At 37.9% G+C, this 19,594-nt stretch overlaps 2 protein-coding genes across 2 annotated transcripts in view; one reads left to right on the top strand and one right to left on the bottom strand.

Moving 5' to 3' along the window:
• Window positions 1-1,691: 1,691 nt before the first annotated feature.
• Window positions 1,692-2,999, bottom strand: LOC108673723 (eukaryotic peptide chain release factor subunit 1-like). The gene has a single exon (XM_018161590.1). It carries the CDS (start codon window positions 2,997-2,999, stop codon window positions 1,692-1,694), a length of 1,308 nt encoding a protein of 435 aa, XP_018017079.1.
• A 14,959-nt stretch (window positions 3,000-17,958) lies between these two features.
• Window positions 17,959-19,594, top strand: part of LOC108673724 — a 132,144-nt gene continuing 130,508 nt past the window's right edge. Inside the window, exon 1 of the mRNA XM_018161591.1 lies at window positions 17,959-18,092. Coding sequence (XP_018017080.1) covers window positions 17,959-18,092 — 134 coding nt within the window. The remainder of the gene's footprint in view (window positions 18,093-19,594) is intronic.

Below are 19,594 nucleotides of genomic sequence, written 5' to 3' on the forward strand. Positions count from 1 at the left end.
GTACTGGTATCCAACAATACAAATATCGTTCGACTGATGTGTGTAGAAAAAAAAAGTTTCCGATACCTTGGGCCGCGAAGAGTTCGAGGAGAATGTGATAAAACGCGTAGTAACTGACAGCAAAATTTAACGCATAATACTTTGTTCTGCTACGCTTCATCAATTTATGCGGAATTTTAGAAGATATCAGCAAAACTTTTGTGCTGGAGAAAATGACTTTATCTTGCATTCGAAGAGCTTCAGATTATCAGTAATGTAGTAAAATATTGATCAGAAATACTAGCAAATTTTTCTATGCTTTCTTGATTTCATTAATTCTGATTCAATAACTGTGCCTACATGTTCATGATTCTTTGGACGAAGGGCAATCAGAATGCATCTAGAAAACCGTGAGATTCGCGCGAACCTGGGTGGCTGTTCATGAACATCCCTTTTGTTGTTTCGTTATTTTTAATTCGGTTGAATTCATTGTGTTTATAGCTCTTTAATGGCAAGGAACAAAATAATTACTTTTTTGCAAGCTTGGTTGGACAAATTTGGTATTTTATCTCTCAAATTATCTTCGATAGTTTACATCATTTTTAGGAAATTATCGCATAAAGGGCAAGCCTCTTGCCACATACGGTGGAGGTCGTAACATTGCTTCACTCGTTTTTTAAGTCTAGATAAATAATCACACCACCAGTCTTATCTAATTAATATCTCATAATCCTAACGATTGCCGCATTACTCCTGCCCTGTGCTTGGCAAATGCATGAGAATTGGAGAGATGGCTGTGAAGAAAAGTTGTTGTGGTAATGAACTCGAGGGGCTAAATAAAAGTCTACTTTAGTCAAAAATTGCAATACATTCGAAAAATGTATTTTACTTCTTATTCTTTTCCTAAGCTCATTTCCGATACAAGTCAACGATGTGTTCTACAGAGATTTCTTCGAGGGTGATTATGAACTTATTATGCTTCTTAGTCGCTGTAATCTTAGAAAGAAATACATAAAATACATAAAATGTGCACAAATGCGTTTATACAGGCCGATTTGAATTTGTAACATAAAAATGACACAAAGGAAAAAATAGCTTAAAATGAGAACTGAGCGCAGTCAGTTAGCCGTAATTCACGAGAAGTCAAAATCTTATATTCACAGCAATGTTCATATTGAAACGAAAATGAAAAAAAAAACCTTTCGCTGTAAGTAAAAAAAAACTCATTCACATTTACAGAAAATAAAACAGACAAATTACAAACAGTCGTGTTGAACATCCTTGGACATGTTGATCGGATAATTTAAATGAAATTAATTACAATTAAAGCCAAATGTTCGCCAGCTATCACCATTGTTCATAGTACGAGCCTCTTGGTTTGATAAAATTCAATTTAAGCAATACTTTGTTCGAATAAAATATGATCTTTTGGATTCAGATATAGAAATAGAGCTTTAAGTTTAGATGTCTTTAATTTATTCATAAATTACCATAACTTTCACACAGAGTTGGATTTAAGTCAGCATGTACAAGCACGAATTCACTAGCGAATACGAAAAAAATGAAAAAAAACAGAGACCTCATTTCCTTCATGCCTCTGAATTTTTTGACAAACACGTAGTACCTTATTTTCAAAACTAGCGACTCCAGTCATGCTGACTCTTGAATTCTTCTTTATAATCATGTTGGGAGCTAGGATTCTCTCACAAGTCTCAATAAGTCAAATTGCAGAGGCTCATGTCCAGGTCGAAACAGTGGTCCGAGTCGTCGAGAAGGTTAGGAGCTGGCTCTCTGGAATACCTGAGTAGAGCAGCTATACCTCGGAAGCCACCCACCAGCATGGCCCCCTCAGGGGTAGCATCAGACACGAGCTCCAGCTTACATCCCCAGCTTTTCACGTGGTCTGCCAGCCATTCCACGAAAGAAATTCCGTCTTCCTTTACCACAAATGTTTCATGTTTTGGATGTTTTCCAGTCTCCAAGTACTCCACGATAGTAGTTGAGTCATCCTTCTGTATTACCCACCTCACTAGAGCAAGGTCTTGCCAGACAATCACCGTCTCTACTGCACCTTCCTCTAGAGCCGCAGTTACGCCATCAGGTCCATATGCCACAAGGTTTTCCTGTCCACGGGAGAGGAGGTCGAAAAATGATCTAATGAGAGTTATTTCTTTACTCAACTTGATGCTTGCAAGCTGACTCATGCTCTGCCGTATTGCGTCGTTGAGACCTGCTTCACCACCGTAGTCGACGGTCAATATAGAGCAAATAAGGGGCTTCAACCGTACGTCCAAGCGAGGGCATTTTTCAATGCAATCTTTGAGATGTGCCTGTCCTGCGATGATCAGTTGATTTATGCACGGTATGTTGTTTTTGATGAACACTTGAACAGCTTTCTCGCATACTTGACTGATGTAAATCAAACGGGCATCCTCTCTAATCCGAGCAAACCTGGCGGCCGACTGCCCTCCTCTGGCATGCTTCCTGGGAAGGTCCACCGACATCTTGAAAAGCACATCCTTCACGCTACCACGCACCGAGGCGAACAAAGTGCCTTTGCCGTCAATAACAATGTAGCCGACTGCCTGTTCATCATTTAGGAGAGTGCGCAACGTTGACGTGTGAAACGTAAACCCACAGTCGTAAATGAACCTCGTGATCGGTTTTGGAGGTTCAAAGAACATCTTCAATTTGATGGATTTATCGCAGTTAGGGTCAAAAACAGAGGTACCACAATAGCAAGCAAGCCCATTCTTCGGTAAGTGGCGTTGAACTCTGAGGTGCTCGATTATAATTTTCAGGCCATCTTGCACGGAGATTCTGTTAGTGTCCGACTTAATATTCGAAGACCTAGCCTGTTCATCAGCAAGCATTGATCTGATCTTGGTGATATGGTCGTCCGGCCTGATGAGTATCGTGAAAACACTTGTGTTGGGCGCCGGCTTGAGACTCTCAATCAAGTTTAACCGTCGTCGCAGACGCCATGTCTCTAAGTGATTCTCGTCACTTTCCATCGTCATTACACCGGTAGGAGTTGCTCGAAAATATCGTGTTCAGATAATGCTAGAAACTGCCGAACTGATGTGAAGGCTATTTTAATAGTAGCTTGGATACCTAAAAACTTGTTTATTATTTACTCGCTTATATGACGTTCATTAATCCCACATTCCGCACTTTATTTTTGGTATAATTGATACTTTTTGTTGCGTTATCACCCAACCATTTCGAATTGTGAGAAGCCATATTAAAAATTTGAATCACTTCAGATTTGTTCGTAAAGTCTAGAAAATTATTATTCAGAACTAGCAGACTTAATGGCATGTTTATAAAATATATTATATTTGTTCATGAAATTTGTCTTGATAATCAAAATGTAGTTTATTTACTATAAGAATGCATTCATTTCAGTTTAGGTTAATTTTGACTTGAAATAAAAACTGACCATATAGTAGAAACAATCGAGCATGAGAACTCAATGGCAAGTTTATCTATCGTATATCGCATAAGCTACATTTATATTTCAGGGTTTCTGCCAGCAGGCCCTACGGTGCGTGGATGACAAAAGCCATTCGAGGAGAAATTCGCGTTCAAAGATATATAAATAATAATATGCGTTTAAAAATTACTTTTTAAAAACAACACTTCTATAGAGGCTAGTGTCTCTGATTTTACACATATACAATGGATTTCTTATTTTATTTTTAAATATTTAAAATATTTTTGTATATGTGTTTTTAATATGAAAATTTTTTATTTATTTTTTAATTATTCATTCTGTCAATTGATTCATGCATTGTCACCAACTTTACGCAAGTGTGCAAAATTTCAGATCGATTGGAGGGGTAGAAGTGTGTTGAATATCGATTATAAGATTTGTAGCAGACAAACAAACAAGAGGTGAAGTTAAAGAGAAGTGCTGTAATAAACTGAAAACAATAAATATATTAATAAATTGAAAACAATCGTCAATACGACGACTTGCAGCTCTAAGCTCGAATAATTAATCTCGATACATACTAAAGTTTATATCCGGCTAATTAATACATCGCGGTTACTCTGGAAGGAAGCTACGTATTTACATAACAACTTATGGTCGTTTTCGGTGAAATGTGGCGGAGAAATTGAAAAAAAAAATTTTCATCGTACGAGCTTCTACTCGTGATTGCTTACGACTTTATGCGGCAGGTTTTGATCTTCCATACTAGATTGACCGTTTGGTTAAAATTTGAATAAGAAGGTACGATGACTTACATATTTATGAGTACTCAGGCTACCAGCTTCTATACGGGAAAATATCGAGAACCTTCAGTACCGAACGAGAAGCTCCATCATGCTTCTGAAGATGCAATACGGATCAGTGGGATTACCGGCTTCTTTTTGGACCGGCATTAATTCAACGAGAAATTGTCTCAATTTGATTGATCTCATTCCTTAGTCGTAGTCCAAGGGAATCTGAAGTGGAAATCAGATGTTCACCGCTGCGTTACAAGCCACTGAATTCGAAACTATATGATACAATTTTGTACTTAAGCACACAAGTCGTCTGACGTTCGCCTCAATGTTACGTTAATTCTGACGCCTACTTCACTTCTCGAATTTATTTGAAGAAGACTTTCCTCAGATACTGATGCTGAGAACTGATAGAAGTTAATTTAATTGCCATTTTCCTGAACAATGTTACGACTGCAATTGCTAATGGCTTCACTCAAGAAGTTGTTCATGATAAAATTCTTGAAGTTTTTCATGCAAAAATGTCATTAATTTCTTCACGAGAAAATGTCTAAATAGTATAGTTAGGCAGAAGCTGTTCTTTAAAGCGACTCGTTAAAGATCAAAGACAAAGTTGTTTTAACAACTTTTGTTATCAATAACTATAACAATTTTTTTACTCCTAACCGGCAGCGAGAGCTGAGTCCATAACTGTGCGACACAGAAACATGCTCACTACTAAATTTTAACATTGAGCATCACAAAATCTTAATTTTACTTCCTAATGGTGAATGTTTATTCCAAACGTCGTAAAAATAAGCTAAAATTTCCCGTAGAAACTCTATCTCTGAACTTCCAACTCAAACGCAAAACTGAAAAAAAAAACTTGAGAATAAACTTATTCTTCAGTATTTGGCTTAACTTGCTTATTAGCAAAGAGGTTCTTGAAATTTATGAACTAATCGTATGAAATGATTCGATTGCGCGAAAAATAAGAAGCATCGCTTTTTCAAGTGTTAGATAATAACTCTAAAAATATAAATTGATTGTTCCCAACACGCTGAAATGATTTTTTTTCTAATAAATCGGCCCAATTTTTTAAGGTGGCTCCATTAAATCTGATATTGCAGAGATTCAGAGATTCCGACCCTGAGCTACACCTGGATTCCCGATCGCGCTGAACCTAGAGCTTCACAAACATTAAAACTTGAATAATGTTTGATTCAAGCAAAAATTGCCCGACAGCACCGCAGTTTCGTCAAAATCAAGCAACATCTAAAATGTATATTCCAAAATTTAGGAAAATAGTGATATTCCTTTAAACTTCTCTCATGTTATAGCGCAAGAGATTTGTTTGATCATTATTTGACGACCAATCCATGATGTGGCCAGTAACAGTCAATTTCTTCGATTTCTATTACCAGACGTACAATACGCACCAAAAATCGTAGATCATTAAGATTGACTGAGGCCGAGATAACTTCCAAAAAACTTCCAATCAGTTTTTGGGAAATTTCGGACGAACTGAACTTTTTCGACACGAATGAAAAGATCACAGTCTACTCACGACTTGGTAATAACGGTAAACTCACGGAAAACCCATAGTTCAAACCCCCGACTTGCTTTTATCATCTCGGTGAAACAAGGGTCCCTGCGTTACAGTGGATTCACTTCTAACTGCATTGCATGTGAAAATAGCTTGTACAACTAGTCTCGTGAATATCTCATGCACAACTAGTCTCGTGTATATTAAGAAAATATAACTCAGTACTCACTGCAGTGAGTTACAGAGCGCATTTTCTCGTCGACGAAAACTTGAGGTCACGGACGGACAGACAGACAGACAGACAGACGGACATGGCGAGCAAAATAGTGCATTTTTTTCATAAATGAGAAAATGCGCTAAAAAGGACTCAGAATTTATCGTTTACTTGCGTATTCAACTAGCTGATCGTCCACCATGGCCTGAAATTATTCATTCAGACTGCGACGATACGCGGTGATGACGTGTAAAGCGGCATCGACCGACAGTTCTTGACTGCTCAGAACTCATTCAGCGGCACACGACTCAAAGGTCCATCGAATATCGTGTCTACTGTGTCGTAAATCCTAATCAATCGTGCAATCTTGTATCTTCAACAATCATGAAAGATACGTATTAGCAACAGAGTGATCAAAATGACAATTTTTTCTTGAGTATAACAAATTAAAAGCCTCTCATGGCCGATCTTTGATATAATGCAGTTTTATTTAAACTGTTTTTATCTCAGGCATGTGGTGGTGAGAGGACGGCCGGCGAGACGTGCTGGAGTGCTGATACTGAACTGATTTGCTGACCACCATCAGCCTTGGTCTTGCGGTGAATAATTGGCCAGCCTAATTAACGACGCTTCAAAGGCATCTGCATTGAAGAATGCCACGTGAATTAGGATTCATACCATCACACTATAATACTTTATTTATTTCTGTTCGTATATACGAAAAAAATCGGGATACATGATACAATCAGGATTTTGAATTCATGGGTCGCAAAAAGTCAGGCTACAATATTTTTCTTCAGATATATAAATTAAAAATAAAAACTTAATTCTCGTCTTAATTCTCGTAATCTGTTTCTCGTCAATCGTGTATTGCTTTCCCAAAGCTACATATAAAAAATTCGAGTTTTTCATCCGTTTTAGGCTCAAACTAATACTATTTTTATCGTTATTTATTTATTTTCTAGTTATTTCTTCTAAAATTTCCGCGGCAGCGCGAATACGAAGCTTCACCGAAGAGCACTTGGAACATCTCTTGCATCATCATTAAATTAATAAATCAATGCATAGGATATCCAATGTTACCTGGTCTACGCTTCTCCGTCAGTTACCCCATGGTCACAGATTTTATTTATATGTATACATATAAGGAAAATATATATTGCTCATAATATAACTGTATTTTATTTTCTACCGGTTTTGATTGAATAAACATGTTTTTGTAAGACGCGAATTACCATCGAACTACAATTTTCGAAAGGAACACATCAATATTCATTGAAAAGTACCAAAAATTTTTCGAAATCCTGCAAGACTACAGTAAATTAATATAATGAAAGACTACAGTATATTTAAATTTCATTTATTTTTGTTCCCCTTTGCAATCGTGTATGAAAGCAGCGTGTGTATTAAAATATTTACCTTATAAAATAATCTCGTCAAATGTTTACAAACTAAATTAAGTAGCGATGAAGTTTGCGCGGACTTACGTGGATGATATCCTTTCAAAATCTTTCCTATGACATGCCTCTAGCAATCTTCAAGCGTATAATTGCTCGCCCAAAAATTGCCCCGAACGAAAGGGAAGAATCGTAAGAGCAAACTCCCGCTCCCAAGCATAGCCGTACATCGGCCCTAGAACAATTTCGGCCGCGATCCAATTTGTGAGGTGCTAGTGATCTTGATGGTGAGGAGGGAGAAGGGGGACGTCAAATCTACACGGATCAGAAGAGTCTTCGACAAGCAAGCCTTAGGATTTCAAGGTTACATGTCCTATGGTTCGTTGCTTTTTATTAAAGATTGTTTCACGTGTGTGAAGTTATGTTCTTTCTGAGGTGATTGGCGTCTATAAGCCCATTATAGAACTACGTATGTACATGGTCCAATGCTGGTCAATGACCTGAAGCATATCGAATATCTATTCTCAATTTTGCTTACATTCAAAAATAGATGGAATAAATCCCTCTCAGGGCCATTGGAGAAACGACTTCCCTAAAACTGACAGGGTGGCATTCAAAACATTTACTCCTTACTAAACGATTGTCTTCGCGTGGCAATATTAACAAGCGTTTTCAGTAATATACTAACATTATCGTTACATCTGTGGCATGATGTATTTTCTAGAACTCCATGTTGAAGAATGAACTTGCGAGTCAGTGAGAGACGCTGGAATATCTATGCCAGTTTGACGGTTTCCATACACTCAATACAACGTTACGCACTAGTAAGTATGAGGTCATCAAATGGTAGTATTAGTTTCCTCACACATCTTTCTACGATACGAAGTATAAGGTTGTGGAGTATCACTTTATGAGGCACGCATTCAGATATGCAGATATTCAAATTTCTGCAATCAGAAAAAAAATATGAGGAATCCAAAAATATATTAAAAATGTATAACTCGTGTGCCTTTTTGGAATTTTTTGTTGCAAAAGTATTTCGTAGTTAGATAACTAATAAATACAGCCTTTGCTCGAAAAAATATAATGCCGTATCGGCGTATATAATTCAACTTTAAACATTCAAATATAAAAGAGTAACTATTTCACTTCAGCATAAGTCTATTTCCTTTAATTAAAATAATTGATTGATGAGATATTGCTACTTACTTTCCTATAAAAAATACGAAATGAGCATCAACTTCGTTTTCCCAGTCAAAACTTTCATTTACATTTTAATATTTCTTATTTCTAGGCATAATACAGGCTGATGTTATGAATGGAAAACTGATCAGACGGTCGGTGATTGGAGGGGCATGATAACGTAACAGTAGTGTTTTTTTTTTCTGAAGGATATTTGAAGTGACTATTTATTTTCACTCACCCGCCAAAAGGACATTGCTGTCCGTTTTCGTACTCTCGTTATAACATTACGCGTGGGTGGGTTTGAGGTATTGGAATATTGGTACCAGTTTCCGTATACTTTCTTCAAAATTATGCATGGGTGGGAATGAGGTATTAGAATATTAGTACCAGTTTCCGTATACATTCTTCAAAGTTACGCACGGGTAGGAATGAGGTACTGGAATATTGGTACCAGTTTCCGTATACTTTCTTCGGAGTTACGCACCGGTGGGTATGAGGGATTGGAACATCGGTACCAGTTTCCGTATACTTTCTTCGAAGATACGTACCGGGGGGTATGAGGTACTGGAATATTGGTACCAGTTTCCGTATACTTTCTTCAAAGTTACGCACGGATTGGTATGAGGTATTGGAATATTGGTACCAGTTTCCGTATGCTTTCTTCGGAGTTACGCACGGGTGGGAATGAGGTATTGGAATATTGGTACCAGCTCCCGTATACTTTCTTCAAAGTTACGCATGGGTGAGAATGAGGTACTGCAATATTGGTACCAGTTTCCGTTTACTTTCTTCGAAGTTACGCACGGGTGGGAATGAGGTACTAGAAAATTGGTACCAGCTCCCGTAAAATCGATAACGACTAATCGTCATCGATTTTATTCGAAAAATTATGTGAAGTCCCACGTAATCGACTCGTGGAGTCAGCCTTATGATGTCTGCCGGCTTGAACGCTTTCCGTGTTATCAGAGTCCATGTGGAAAGATATAGTTTCCTGGAGAAATATATATTTCCCTGTGGGCATAAAGAAATCAATGGTGTACGATTTTCAGCACAACTCTTTCTATCAGAATCGTAAAACATCTTTCAAATTTGCCAATTTATTATTCCATTCACAGTTCGGCCCAGCTTTGAATCCGCTTATCTGCGAATGAAAACCTAAGCGGATGTCTCTACATTTATCAGGCAATAAAAGTCATGGAAATATCAGTAGTTTATAGCTCAATATTTCGAAATTAAGGAATATTTTCAGGAAAACTTCTATGGGTAATCCGCGGCCTGCAGGCAAACAGCTGCGCATCAGTAGCTTGCCGGCTGTTGTCGTGGGAGTGTGTGCGACGCTCCGCCATGAGTTCTGACCTCCAACACTGCCCTGCAAGGTCACGCCCTCGGTTAGAACGCGAGTTTTCTCCTGCTGGAGACCTGTGCCCAATTCTAACCGATGCGAGGGAGCCAAACCGGTGCCGCAAGGTTATTTCGGTAACCGAAATCTCGCACCCGAGGTGCCCCAAAAGTAACCGGCCGCTGCCGGGAAAAATTTCCGTACAAGTGACTGAAACATGAACGCCCGTCGCTAAGTCCGGTCGCTGAAAAACCATAGTTAAGGATCATTTCCCACTGGATTATTCTGTTAACATGACATTAGTTAAATGTAACAAATTGGTTAGTTGTGACACTCAAGTATTAGAAATGGGCGGTTAAGGAACAAAATCAGCCAAGGATTTTCATTTATTGCGAGAGAGATGCGTTCTGATATGGATTATCGCAGATTCTTTTTTATTCAGATTCAATTTGAGTAAACGCTTCCAATTCAGTGGCCAAGCGACGAAGCTTTTTATCATTTACTCATCCAATTACTATTGAATTCTTATTCCAATGTTGTCCACTGACAAGAGAAGCACCAATATTCATCGCTCCAGGTCATGAGTGATATTTTACGTATCGCACGGACTCATATGCCAAAAAAGAATGGAAACGAACGTCAGGATAATGTAAGAAGAGGTTTTGAGAATCTTTTAACAATTGTGACGTTCGGAGAGAACTTGAGAAAAGCTACGGCGGATGAAGGCGGTCATGAGGCCGTTGGACTAGCGTACTACAGATACCAATCCAGGTCTTGCTATCATATCATTATTGCATACAGGCTAGCGATATGTTTCCGCGTTTACGTGGAATTTCGTTTTTTAATGATTTCTGGCACTGTAAAAACTTATAGAGAGATTTTCAGTAAAAGTAGTTCATTGTTTAATCGGTAGGTACGATAGTACCATGAGTACTGAGCTGTTTAAACCTTTGTTTACTGATATAAGGAACCATCATCAGTGCAAGCTGACCTACATTCCTGGGCCCATACTTTCAGAAAAAGTTAGGAGATCGTAAGTCCATCAGCCAATCGTTGACAGCCACGCAAGCAAAATCCACCAATCATAGACAAGAAAATGAAGCGTAAGTACTTACGTTCACTTAGCGAGTTTTGAAAGTATGGCCCCTGGTAACTATAGTTACAGTTGGTATGGATTGGAATAGTTGGCTCCGTTTGTAGACGGCTGCAGTAGCAACGCTTTTAAGCTGCGTAACCCAGCACTTGGTAATCCGGAGGAGTTGCGAATGCCGACAATAGCTGAGGTTTGCTTAGGCATGTGGAATGAAGTAACCAAGATGTTAACATTTAAATTTAAGATGCGCGTGAACAAGAGATCGGGTTATTGGTCTACTCTGAACAGTTGTGGGATTGGCAGCATAATCTTCATCGTCTTTGTGAAGATCCTTCTCTTGCCAACAGCTGAAAGCCGCTCATGTGCATTCACCGAACTAATTTTGAATGCAATACTGTGAGCGTTGGCTTGTTCTGAGATCGGTAGCACATCTGTATTTGTTGTTTTCTGTTACCAACTACAAAGTTCTTAACAGTTTGATTCATTATGGGAAATAATCTCTCGTTTCTGTGCTTTTCTAAATAGTTCTCGGTTAAAAACAATTTGCATCAGCGAAGATAACGTTTTCGAAGAGGATACAATGTGTCGAACATTTTGATATCAAACTCATTCTTCAAATAGTTGCGAATTCCATTAAAAACCACATTTCTTTTTTGAGCTTTGTTTCCCGCAAATTAAAAATTAAATTGAAAAATGTAAATGAAATTTTATGTGAGTCTGATCATTTGATGAAATGTATTATTAGACATACCAATGTATATATAATTTACATTTATAAATTCCTAACAAGAGAACTTTGAGTGCTAGCATAAACTTCGATCCATCTTGCAAAGTTTCAAGTTGCTCGCCTTTTTAGATGGAATATCCCTTGCCACCGTCCTTCCGTGTGTAGAAACCGTACCGTAGAAATGCTTCCTTGTGTAGAAACGCGTTCCGATGTTCGGATTTTATTGCCTTCGTTGGATGAGGTTGAGTGCAGGGAATGGAACGGTCATGGATTGGCAGGCCGCCGATAATGCCTCAATGATTCAGGGAGATGATGGCAGCGGTGTCCTATTCCTCCCTGATGGATGCTGGCGTCAACGAGCCCTCCATTCCCCAGTTCTAGTCGGGCTTTTAATCAGTCTGTTAACGGCTTGGAATTGAATTTACAAGTTAGGAGGAAAATTGTCAATGCAGTAAAACTTTCTCTGTGTATTTTTTGAGTTGTTTTTTTTTTCTCAAGAACTTCTGTAACCACTGTGGTAAGCGTAGATTAATGAACTATTTAACATTGAATTGAGTTTTTAATGTACTGTGTTCGTAATGATTATTGCGGTACATTATTTTTTAATTGATCATGGTCGGTTGTCTTTACTATTTTAATGAATTAAAATTGTTCTTGTAATTCCTGGAACTTGTTAACGCAATTATCATGATACGTTTTGCCTATGCAACTGTTCACAATGACTACTTCTCTGTTTAATTATACGAATGTCCCTGCTTAAATTGCAACCGCAAATACTTGCTTAAAAGCCTTGTCCATAAACGTAAATTCGACTGAGTTCCTCTTACGCGGCCAAGTGTGGAGGCCAAGGGGAGTGGACAAGGACTGATGGCACAGCGAGTGCTGCCTTCAAAAATGAATTATCTTCGCCACCTTGTCTTCATTGTCTTCATTGTCAACCTCTTCCCTGCAGGATGACTGCCAGCAGCCCCTGAGTTGTCGGGGTGTGTGTGTTGTGCTGCTCATCTTGCGCACCATAGATCCAATGTGTTCTGACTTTTTTTAATTATGCAGTGTATTAAAACTGGATCAAACTGACATGTTTAAATAATTTATCGTCAAAGATATATACTGAATGAATTTTTATTGCCATAACATCTTGCAAACGTTTAAATTTAAAATAAATATGAACTTTATTTGCATTAGCAAATTCAATAATTGATAAGATCTTTGGACAAACAGCTAATTTCCTTCTCGTAACTCGTTAGTTTGAGCCTGAATGGAACGGTCATGGATTGGCAGGCCGACGACTGATGGCTCGCAAGCTCGAAAATTTGTCAATCTTTGAAGTGATGCTAATGTAAAATTGTCGATCTTTGAACTTATACTAATGTAAACTTTTCTATCTTTGAATTTTTGCTTTGCAACTTTGTCTTTTTACGAACTGAACGTGGCAAACTCATATCTTCTAACAGCTAACTGGTACGTCGTGAATTCGTCTAATATTGAACTTGCCCGTCGTTAAATTGTCGTCAGATATTTTCAATAGTTGAGGAGGCATTTTGAGGCTGTGCCATTGTAGGTGGTAGCGCAGAAAATTCCATTTGGCACAAACATTTCAATGAAGGAAGAAGATAATACGAAGTTTGATGAAGTTCATTCTGTCTTGAGTGAACCGTTGTTCGTTGACAGTCATTCCATGACTGCATTGCACGCAAATTGCTGTCGTAATAGATGTAGTGCTTTTGTGCTGCCTCGAGTAGTGCTTATGTGAAGCCTCGTGTAATGCTTGTGTGCTACTTCGTGTCGGTCTTTTGTGCTCTCTTGTGTAAATTTTTTTGCTGCCTCGTGTAGTCATTTGTGCTGCTTCGTGCTGTACTTTTGTGCTGCCAAATTTAATGTTTTTGTGCTGCCTCGTGTACTGCCTTTGTGCTGCCTCGTGTACTGCTTTTGTGCTGCTTCGTGTAGTGCCTTAATTTGTGCTGCTTCGTGCAGTGTTTTGGTGCTGTCTCATGCAGCGTTTCTGTGCTACCGCTCTGTGGATCTCAGCACTCAACAAACTGCAGTTAACAAAGTAACGGAGACTAACGCGCGATTCGTGTGTGCCAAATGAAAATACGATCGCGTAACTCTGATGTAGAACGATTTTCATTGGCTACGCATTCAGCATCGCACGCACTTCAAGGTTGCCGTTCTGCATTCCGCTGCCTCCTTTATTGGGCAACCCGATCTTGCTTGTCTGGTCTTTCTCCTAGAAGGCGGACCTCATCGCACCCTTTCCGGTCACCGTGGCCAGAAGCTGGAATAATTTGAAAAAAATTAACTAAAAAATGTAGAAAAAACATTAAAGCAATTTGTTTCCATGTTACTTGATCCGTTTTTATTTTTTCAGTACCTAGGTTTTAATTAATTTGGTGCTTGGCTTTTCTCTATTGCGCTTGCAATCTTTTAATTTTTAAACTGATGGTGAAGCTGGTCCCCGGGAAGTTTCCGGTGCAGATATAATGAATTAACTCAACTCTCTGTTATGAAATTCTCGCGTACGTTATATGAAGTAAATTCAATCATTTGAATAGGATTCATTTGACTCCTATTTTGCGTGCCAATTTGTTGATGACATGCAAAGTTCATTTTATTTGCGCCAATTTCTGCTAATACAATTACTTATTGTCCAATATTACTGATCAACCACCACCTGAGCCCCTATCATTGATCTTATCTTGGAGAATGGGAGTAATTTATTGGACTTTTTCAGATTCCTCATAACAAGATGATATGTCGTTTTCATCTTCAAATAGAATTGAATTAAATTTACTTTGCTTTCAACCCTCCAATTGCCTCTATTTGAGCTATAAATGACAGAGAAGTAACTATTTATTAAATATTACTGTATTAATAATTATTTATAAGTGAAGTCTAAATCAGACATGAAGTTGAGGGTAATGCCTTTGTATTCAGTAGTGCGCACTTACTGAGGTTAATAAAGCGAGGGCATTGCTGGCGCGCACGCTATCATCAGTATAGATAGTAACAGCGTTTAGCTCACTATAATTACTAGCACGCACTCTGTGTTAACGACCTTATCCTGGGGTACACAAATTCAAATAATTGGTTCAGTATATGAATGTGAAGCTCCGCTGCACGAGACTCATATTTGTTGCTATTTATTAACCTCTGCATGTGTTGGATGTTTGTCTTCTACAAATGATTTAGCTATACTAATAATGAACATTTGAACAGTGCAGCTGATTTAGAGTATTCACAATTTCAAATTCAAAGTTCATATGAATTATTTTATTGCTTACAAAAGAAATGGTTCTCTAGTACCTCACTTGGTTCACATGAAGATATAAAAATTATTAGAGCACAGTTTGGAGAGAACTATTCATTTAAACTTTCCTAAATCGTTCGGGACCTGGTAAACTAAACGGGAGGAAGTTTCCGATTCTTTTAAAGCATTCAGAACAAATGCATCGCTTATCCGAGCTGTTGAGCTCCCATAAGCTCCGCCAAATGCGCTGCTAGCGCCAGAGAGCTTCGGCTATCGACGAATTCATAAAAGTGAGATTTCAACCTGCAACTGATGCGAGTTCGTCATTTTCTACAGGCTCAAGAGGAAAGCTTCTATCTCGGCCCCAAGTGAGCAGAACAACTATGAGGATATTACACGTGAAAATGAAAGCAGATGAATACTTTTTTATTTTATTTCTACCCGAGCATCGGAAACCAATAAATAAGGAAATGTTTCTTTAAAAAGCAAACGAGATATTGTGAGTTTTATCATTTCGAGCTATAATCTTCAGTTCCAACGCTAATTCTTCTCGGTTGTCGTGAGTATAGTGGTAACCTAGGTTCAGCGACCAGTTAAAAACAACGGTCACATCCATAAACTTTATCGCACACAATATCACATTACATTAAACATTAATTTAGAAGAACGTAGCGCATGTTCACTGTCATGGACTTTACTCACGGGTAAGGTTAATCATCTTTTCAGTGGGGGGCATTCCACACGACAAATGAATATGCTGCCCTCGTGTTCATACTGTACTTCCTTTCCGCTAACTTTATTCTTAATTTTAACGGTCTGTACAACATTGTTATAATTGTGACATTCATCAATAATTTATTTTCAGCATATATATTCGGTAAAAGCCCGACATTTGAACATTAAAATACTCTTTAAACACACTTACAATTTTATACTAGTCATGATTTTCCTAATTGATGTTGTCACTTTCCAATTGAAATCCTGATATTTTTAAGAACTTTCGATAGGTGGAAAAATTTGAGATTTCCGTGCTTTTCAATTAGAAGGAGGCAAAAATTTTTAGCATAAAGGATCATGACGTAGTAACGACTAAACATTATTTGAAACCGTAAAACATTTTGTGGGAGAATCTTTTACATATTTTTGTCATGAATCAATGTTACCATGAATTTTTTAAGTATTATTTACAGTACGCATGTAAATTCAAGCCAAAAAATTGTGGAATATGATTTCATTTTAAATGATCTGGATTATTTATGAATGAATCTTTCATAAACTTAGCAGTATATGTTCAAGAAAACTATACAAATCGTTTTACATAGTTTTGAGCCAATGAAATGCTATAATTTGTGAAATTGGACTAATTACTCGCATGACTTAAACGTTTGTTATTTTTTGCTGGTGATTGGAACTTCTTTATCCCACATCGTCAACCTAAGTAAAGATGCCTTCATCTGGGCGCTATAGCCCTGTATGACTTGGATGATTCGTTTGTCATAAAAATTTATGATAAACACCAGTAACAGTACTACAGTGCGTGTTCAGTTCTTTATAGCGAATCGAACATCTTTATCTTCTAAATGTTTGAAATCCCTATGAAGGGAATTGGTCACTTGTAAAAAATGATGTCGACGCTATAAATTATACAATCACTAATTGCAATTCGAGAATTTTGTCGTGGCATTCTATTACAGTTCTACGTGTCAAACTGATTGAAATATATGCACGGGATAAGATTGTCTTCTTGACATCGTCAACGAAGGAGATTACTCCCAAATATGATTGTTACAAATTAATTTTAAGAATTTCGTTGTGAGACGTTTAATTCTTCCAAATGGTTTATTAAGGTTAAATTGGTTCCTGCCGAATTGGAATGCACAAAAAATAAAATGTACTAATACATAATTGCTATGATCTTTTGAAAAGAGATGTTACGTTTGACAGCTTTTATGTGTACATTGGAATATATTAAATTCATTTCCTGCCCTTGACTTGCGAATTGAAATTCAACATTTGGTTGATATGGCCTCCGTTAGCGTTCCTTCCTTTTCTGCACAAATAATAAATGGAAGGACCAATTAAAATTTTGATTCTTTATCAAATTTGATCGTCTACTGTGTATACTAATCATAATCGCTTTATGACATGATACATAATCGCTAATTGTGTTTCAGATTTATGAACCGGTGATCAGAGTGATTATACAAATTAAATGTGCATTGTTTCCTGATTTCTGCTCGTACGAGTCGAATTAACATCGAGTGAGTGCGAGAGTTATTGTTGTGAATATTGGTTGTGTGGGTACGAAGATTAAGTGTCTAAGTGTTGTTTAACGAAAGAAAATCTCATTAGTGATAAAATATTTTTTCCAACGTCAACGAAAATTATCATAAAGGCTTTGTACTTGCAATATATGATCTTATCATACGCGAGAAAGTGAGTTATTCAAGTGGTGCTTGGTACGGATTGAATTAAAAGTGAAGTATTTATATACAAATCATAATCGAGCAAAGACAAGTTTACGCCCGCTTCGTTTACGCATTAGTTTTTACAATCTACTTGTGGAGAAAATAAATAAAATTCGATTAAATATTTAGTATCTGAAATATCTCATTCCGACGTCAATCAAAGACTCCTTTTCATGACTATTGGTCATGAATAATCGTAATATTAGTGACTCGGATAAATTACCTTGAATATTATTAATATTATCCATAAATTAAAAGAAAAAGACATAGGTCCAGACTGCATATTATCAATAAAATAAAAAGTCTCTTGACTGCAGCAACACTGCACAGCAGTGCCGGAGACGCAGCGTCAGTAACAGACGTAGCGAGAGACGTGTAGTGTGTGTGACGCGTGCCACTCGTCGCACGACAGTCGTGCGTGGCGCTGACGACGAGGTCGTGCGTGGCGCTGACGACGGTCGTGCGTGGCGCTGACGACGGTCGTGCGTGGCGCTGACGACGGTCGTGCGTGGCGCTGACGACGGTCGTGAGTGGCGCTGACGACGCGCGTGATGGCGGAGAGCGGCAGGGACGGGGAGCTCGGCTCGCCCTCACGCAGGGTGCCCGCTGTCAGCTTCGGCACCGCGGCTTTCATCCTCATCAGAGTGAAGCGCGCCTTCAGGAGGAAGAAGGCCAAGATGAAGAGGCAAGTGTTCCGTATCCTAACATTAGTCTCATTGCAATATTTGCTTTAATTTAGCTTTGTCTGACGATGGTTTGAGGTGTATGTAGGAAGTTAGCTCAATTTTCTTGATTATTCAAAATGACAACGAGATAATTCTAGCATTTATTGCCTGAAGTATACCTCTGTCTCGCGTTCCATTTCATTGTGTTGATTCATAATCTTTATACTTGAGAGGAAATATCTTCTCTGGTCTGGTCGTTGGCTCTCTCCTGACTATATAGAAACGATGTACTGTAATAACGATATAATTAAAACCTAGTATGTTAACTATGTTACACTTGAGATGGTTTAAAATAAAAGGTAAGGTGTCGCTCTTTGTCAAGTGAAAAGTTTTCCCAAAAAATTAAGGATATCACTGTATAAAATCAGGAAGTTTGTCAGTGACATTTATTTACTTGTTGATGCAGAAACATCGATATTAAACTTCGTTCTCTTTTTTCAGCAATGACAAATAAAAAATAGAAAGCCAAATATTTTCAAAACAAAAATTCAATTCTTGTAGCTATGAATTTCACAAATAATTTCATTAAATATTATTTGCATAGAAATTGGTTGTCCTAATTGCTTTTGAGAAACCGCTCAAATAAAGCAAGTGCGGTCCTTAATTAGAGCGGTTCCTGAAGCCTGCGCTTCCATATCAACTATAGATGGTGTTTTCTCGTCGCAATTAAATCAGAATTAGCAAGGAAATTTTATCGTAAGTTAAATGAACAACTGGGGGCAAACAAAGCGTATTTATACAAAGCGCGATGGTGAGTTCCTGAGTTCCATGTTGGCCTGTTTTGCATGCAGTCTTCTAAATGTTAACAGGTCTGTGCCGTGAATGAACTGTTCCATTGGTCTCTTCCATGAACAAACTGGTGGTCTGTACCAATAATAAACTGTTGATGCATTCCATGAACAAACTGGTGGTCTTTTTCAAGAACAAACTATGGTCTGCTCCATTGCCTAGCTGGTGGTCTATACCATTAATAAACTTTTGGTCTCTTCCATGAACGTTATAAATTGAATATATGTAGGACTGTGACTTGAAGATTAATTAGGGACAAAAGATTATTTTGTGTGCAGGAATTTAATTGATACTTATTGGCGGGAATGTTGTTAGTGCGAAAGGCATTAAAGTTTACCCGCAGGAAGTTGAAGTTTTGAATAAGCTCCTGGACGTATGACGGAGCTTTGAAGCAATTTGTTAATGCTTCATTTCTCATAACGCTTGTTCCAGATGCTCATAGCATTCTTTCACATATGGGACATTGAGCCCTAACTGCGTTTAGTTAATTTAAACGTATTCTTTAAAATGTGCCGACCCTTCCCTATATTGAATCTAGATCACCATCGGTTGCCTCTGCAGATGTTTTCTTCTGGTCGAGGAGGATTACTACTACATGGCATGGTAAAATTTAGACCAGTTGCATATCGTTATAGATAATTGAATTAAATTTAAAAACAGCACCCGATTAGAA

The sequence above is a fragment of the Hyalella azteca genome, unplaced genomic scaffold (assembly GCF_000764305.2).
Source record: "Hyalella azteca isolate HAZT.00-mixed unplaced genomic scaffold, Hazt_2.0.2 contig17243, whole genome shotgun sequence".
In the NCBI taxonomy this organism is placed as follows: Eukaryota; Metazoa; Arthropoda; class Malacostraca; order Amphipoda; family Hyalellidae; genus Hyalella; species Hyalella azteca.

Excerpts from the sequence above, each read along its gene's own strand:
- LOC108673723 (XM_018161590.1), bottom strand. The coding sequence starts at position 2,999 with ATGACGATGGAAAGTGACGAGAATCACTTAGAGACATGGCGTCTGCGA.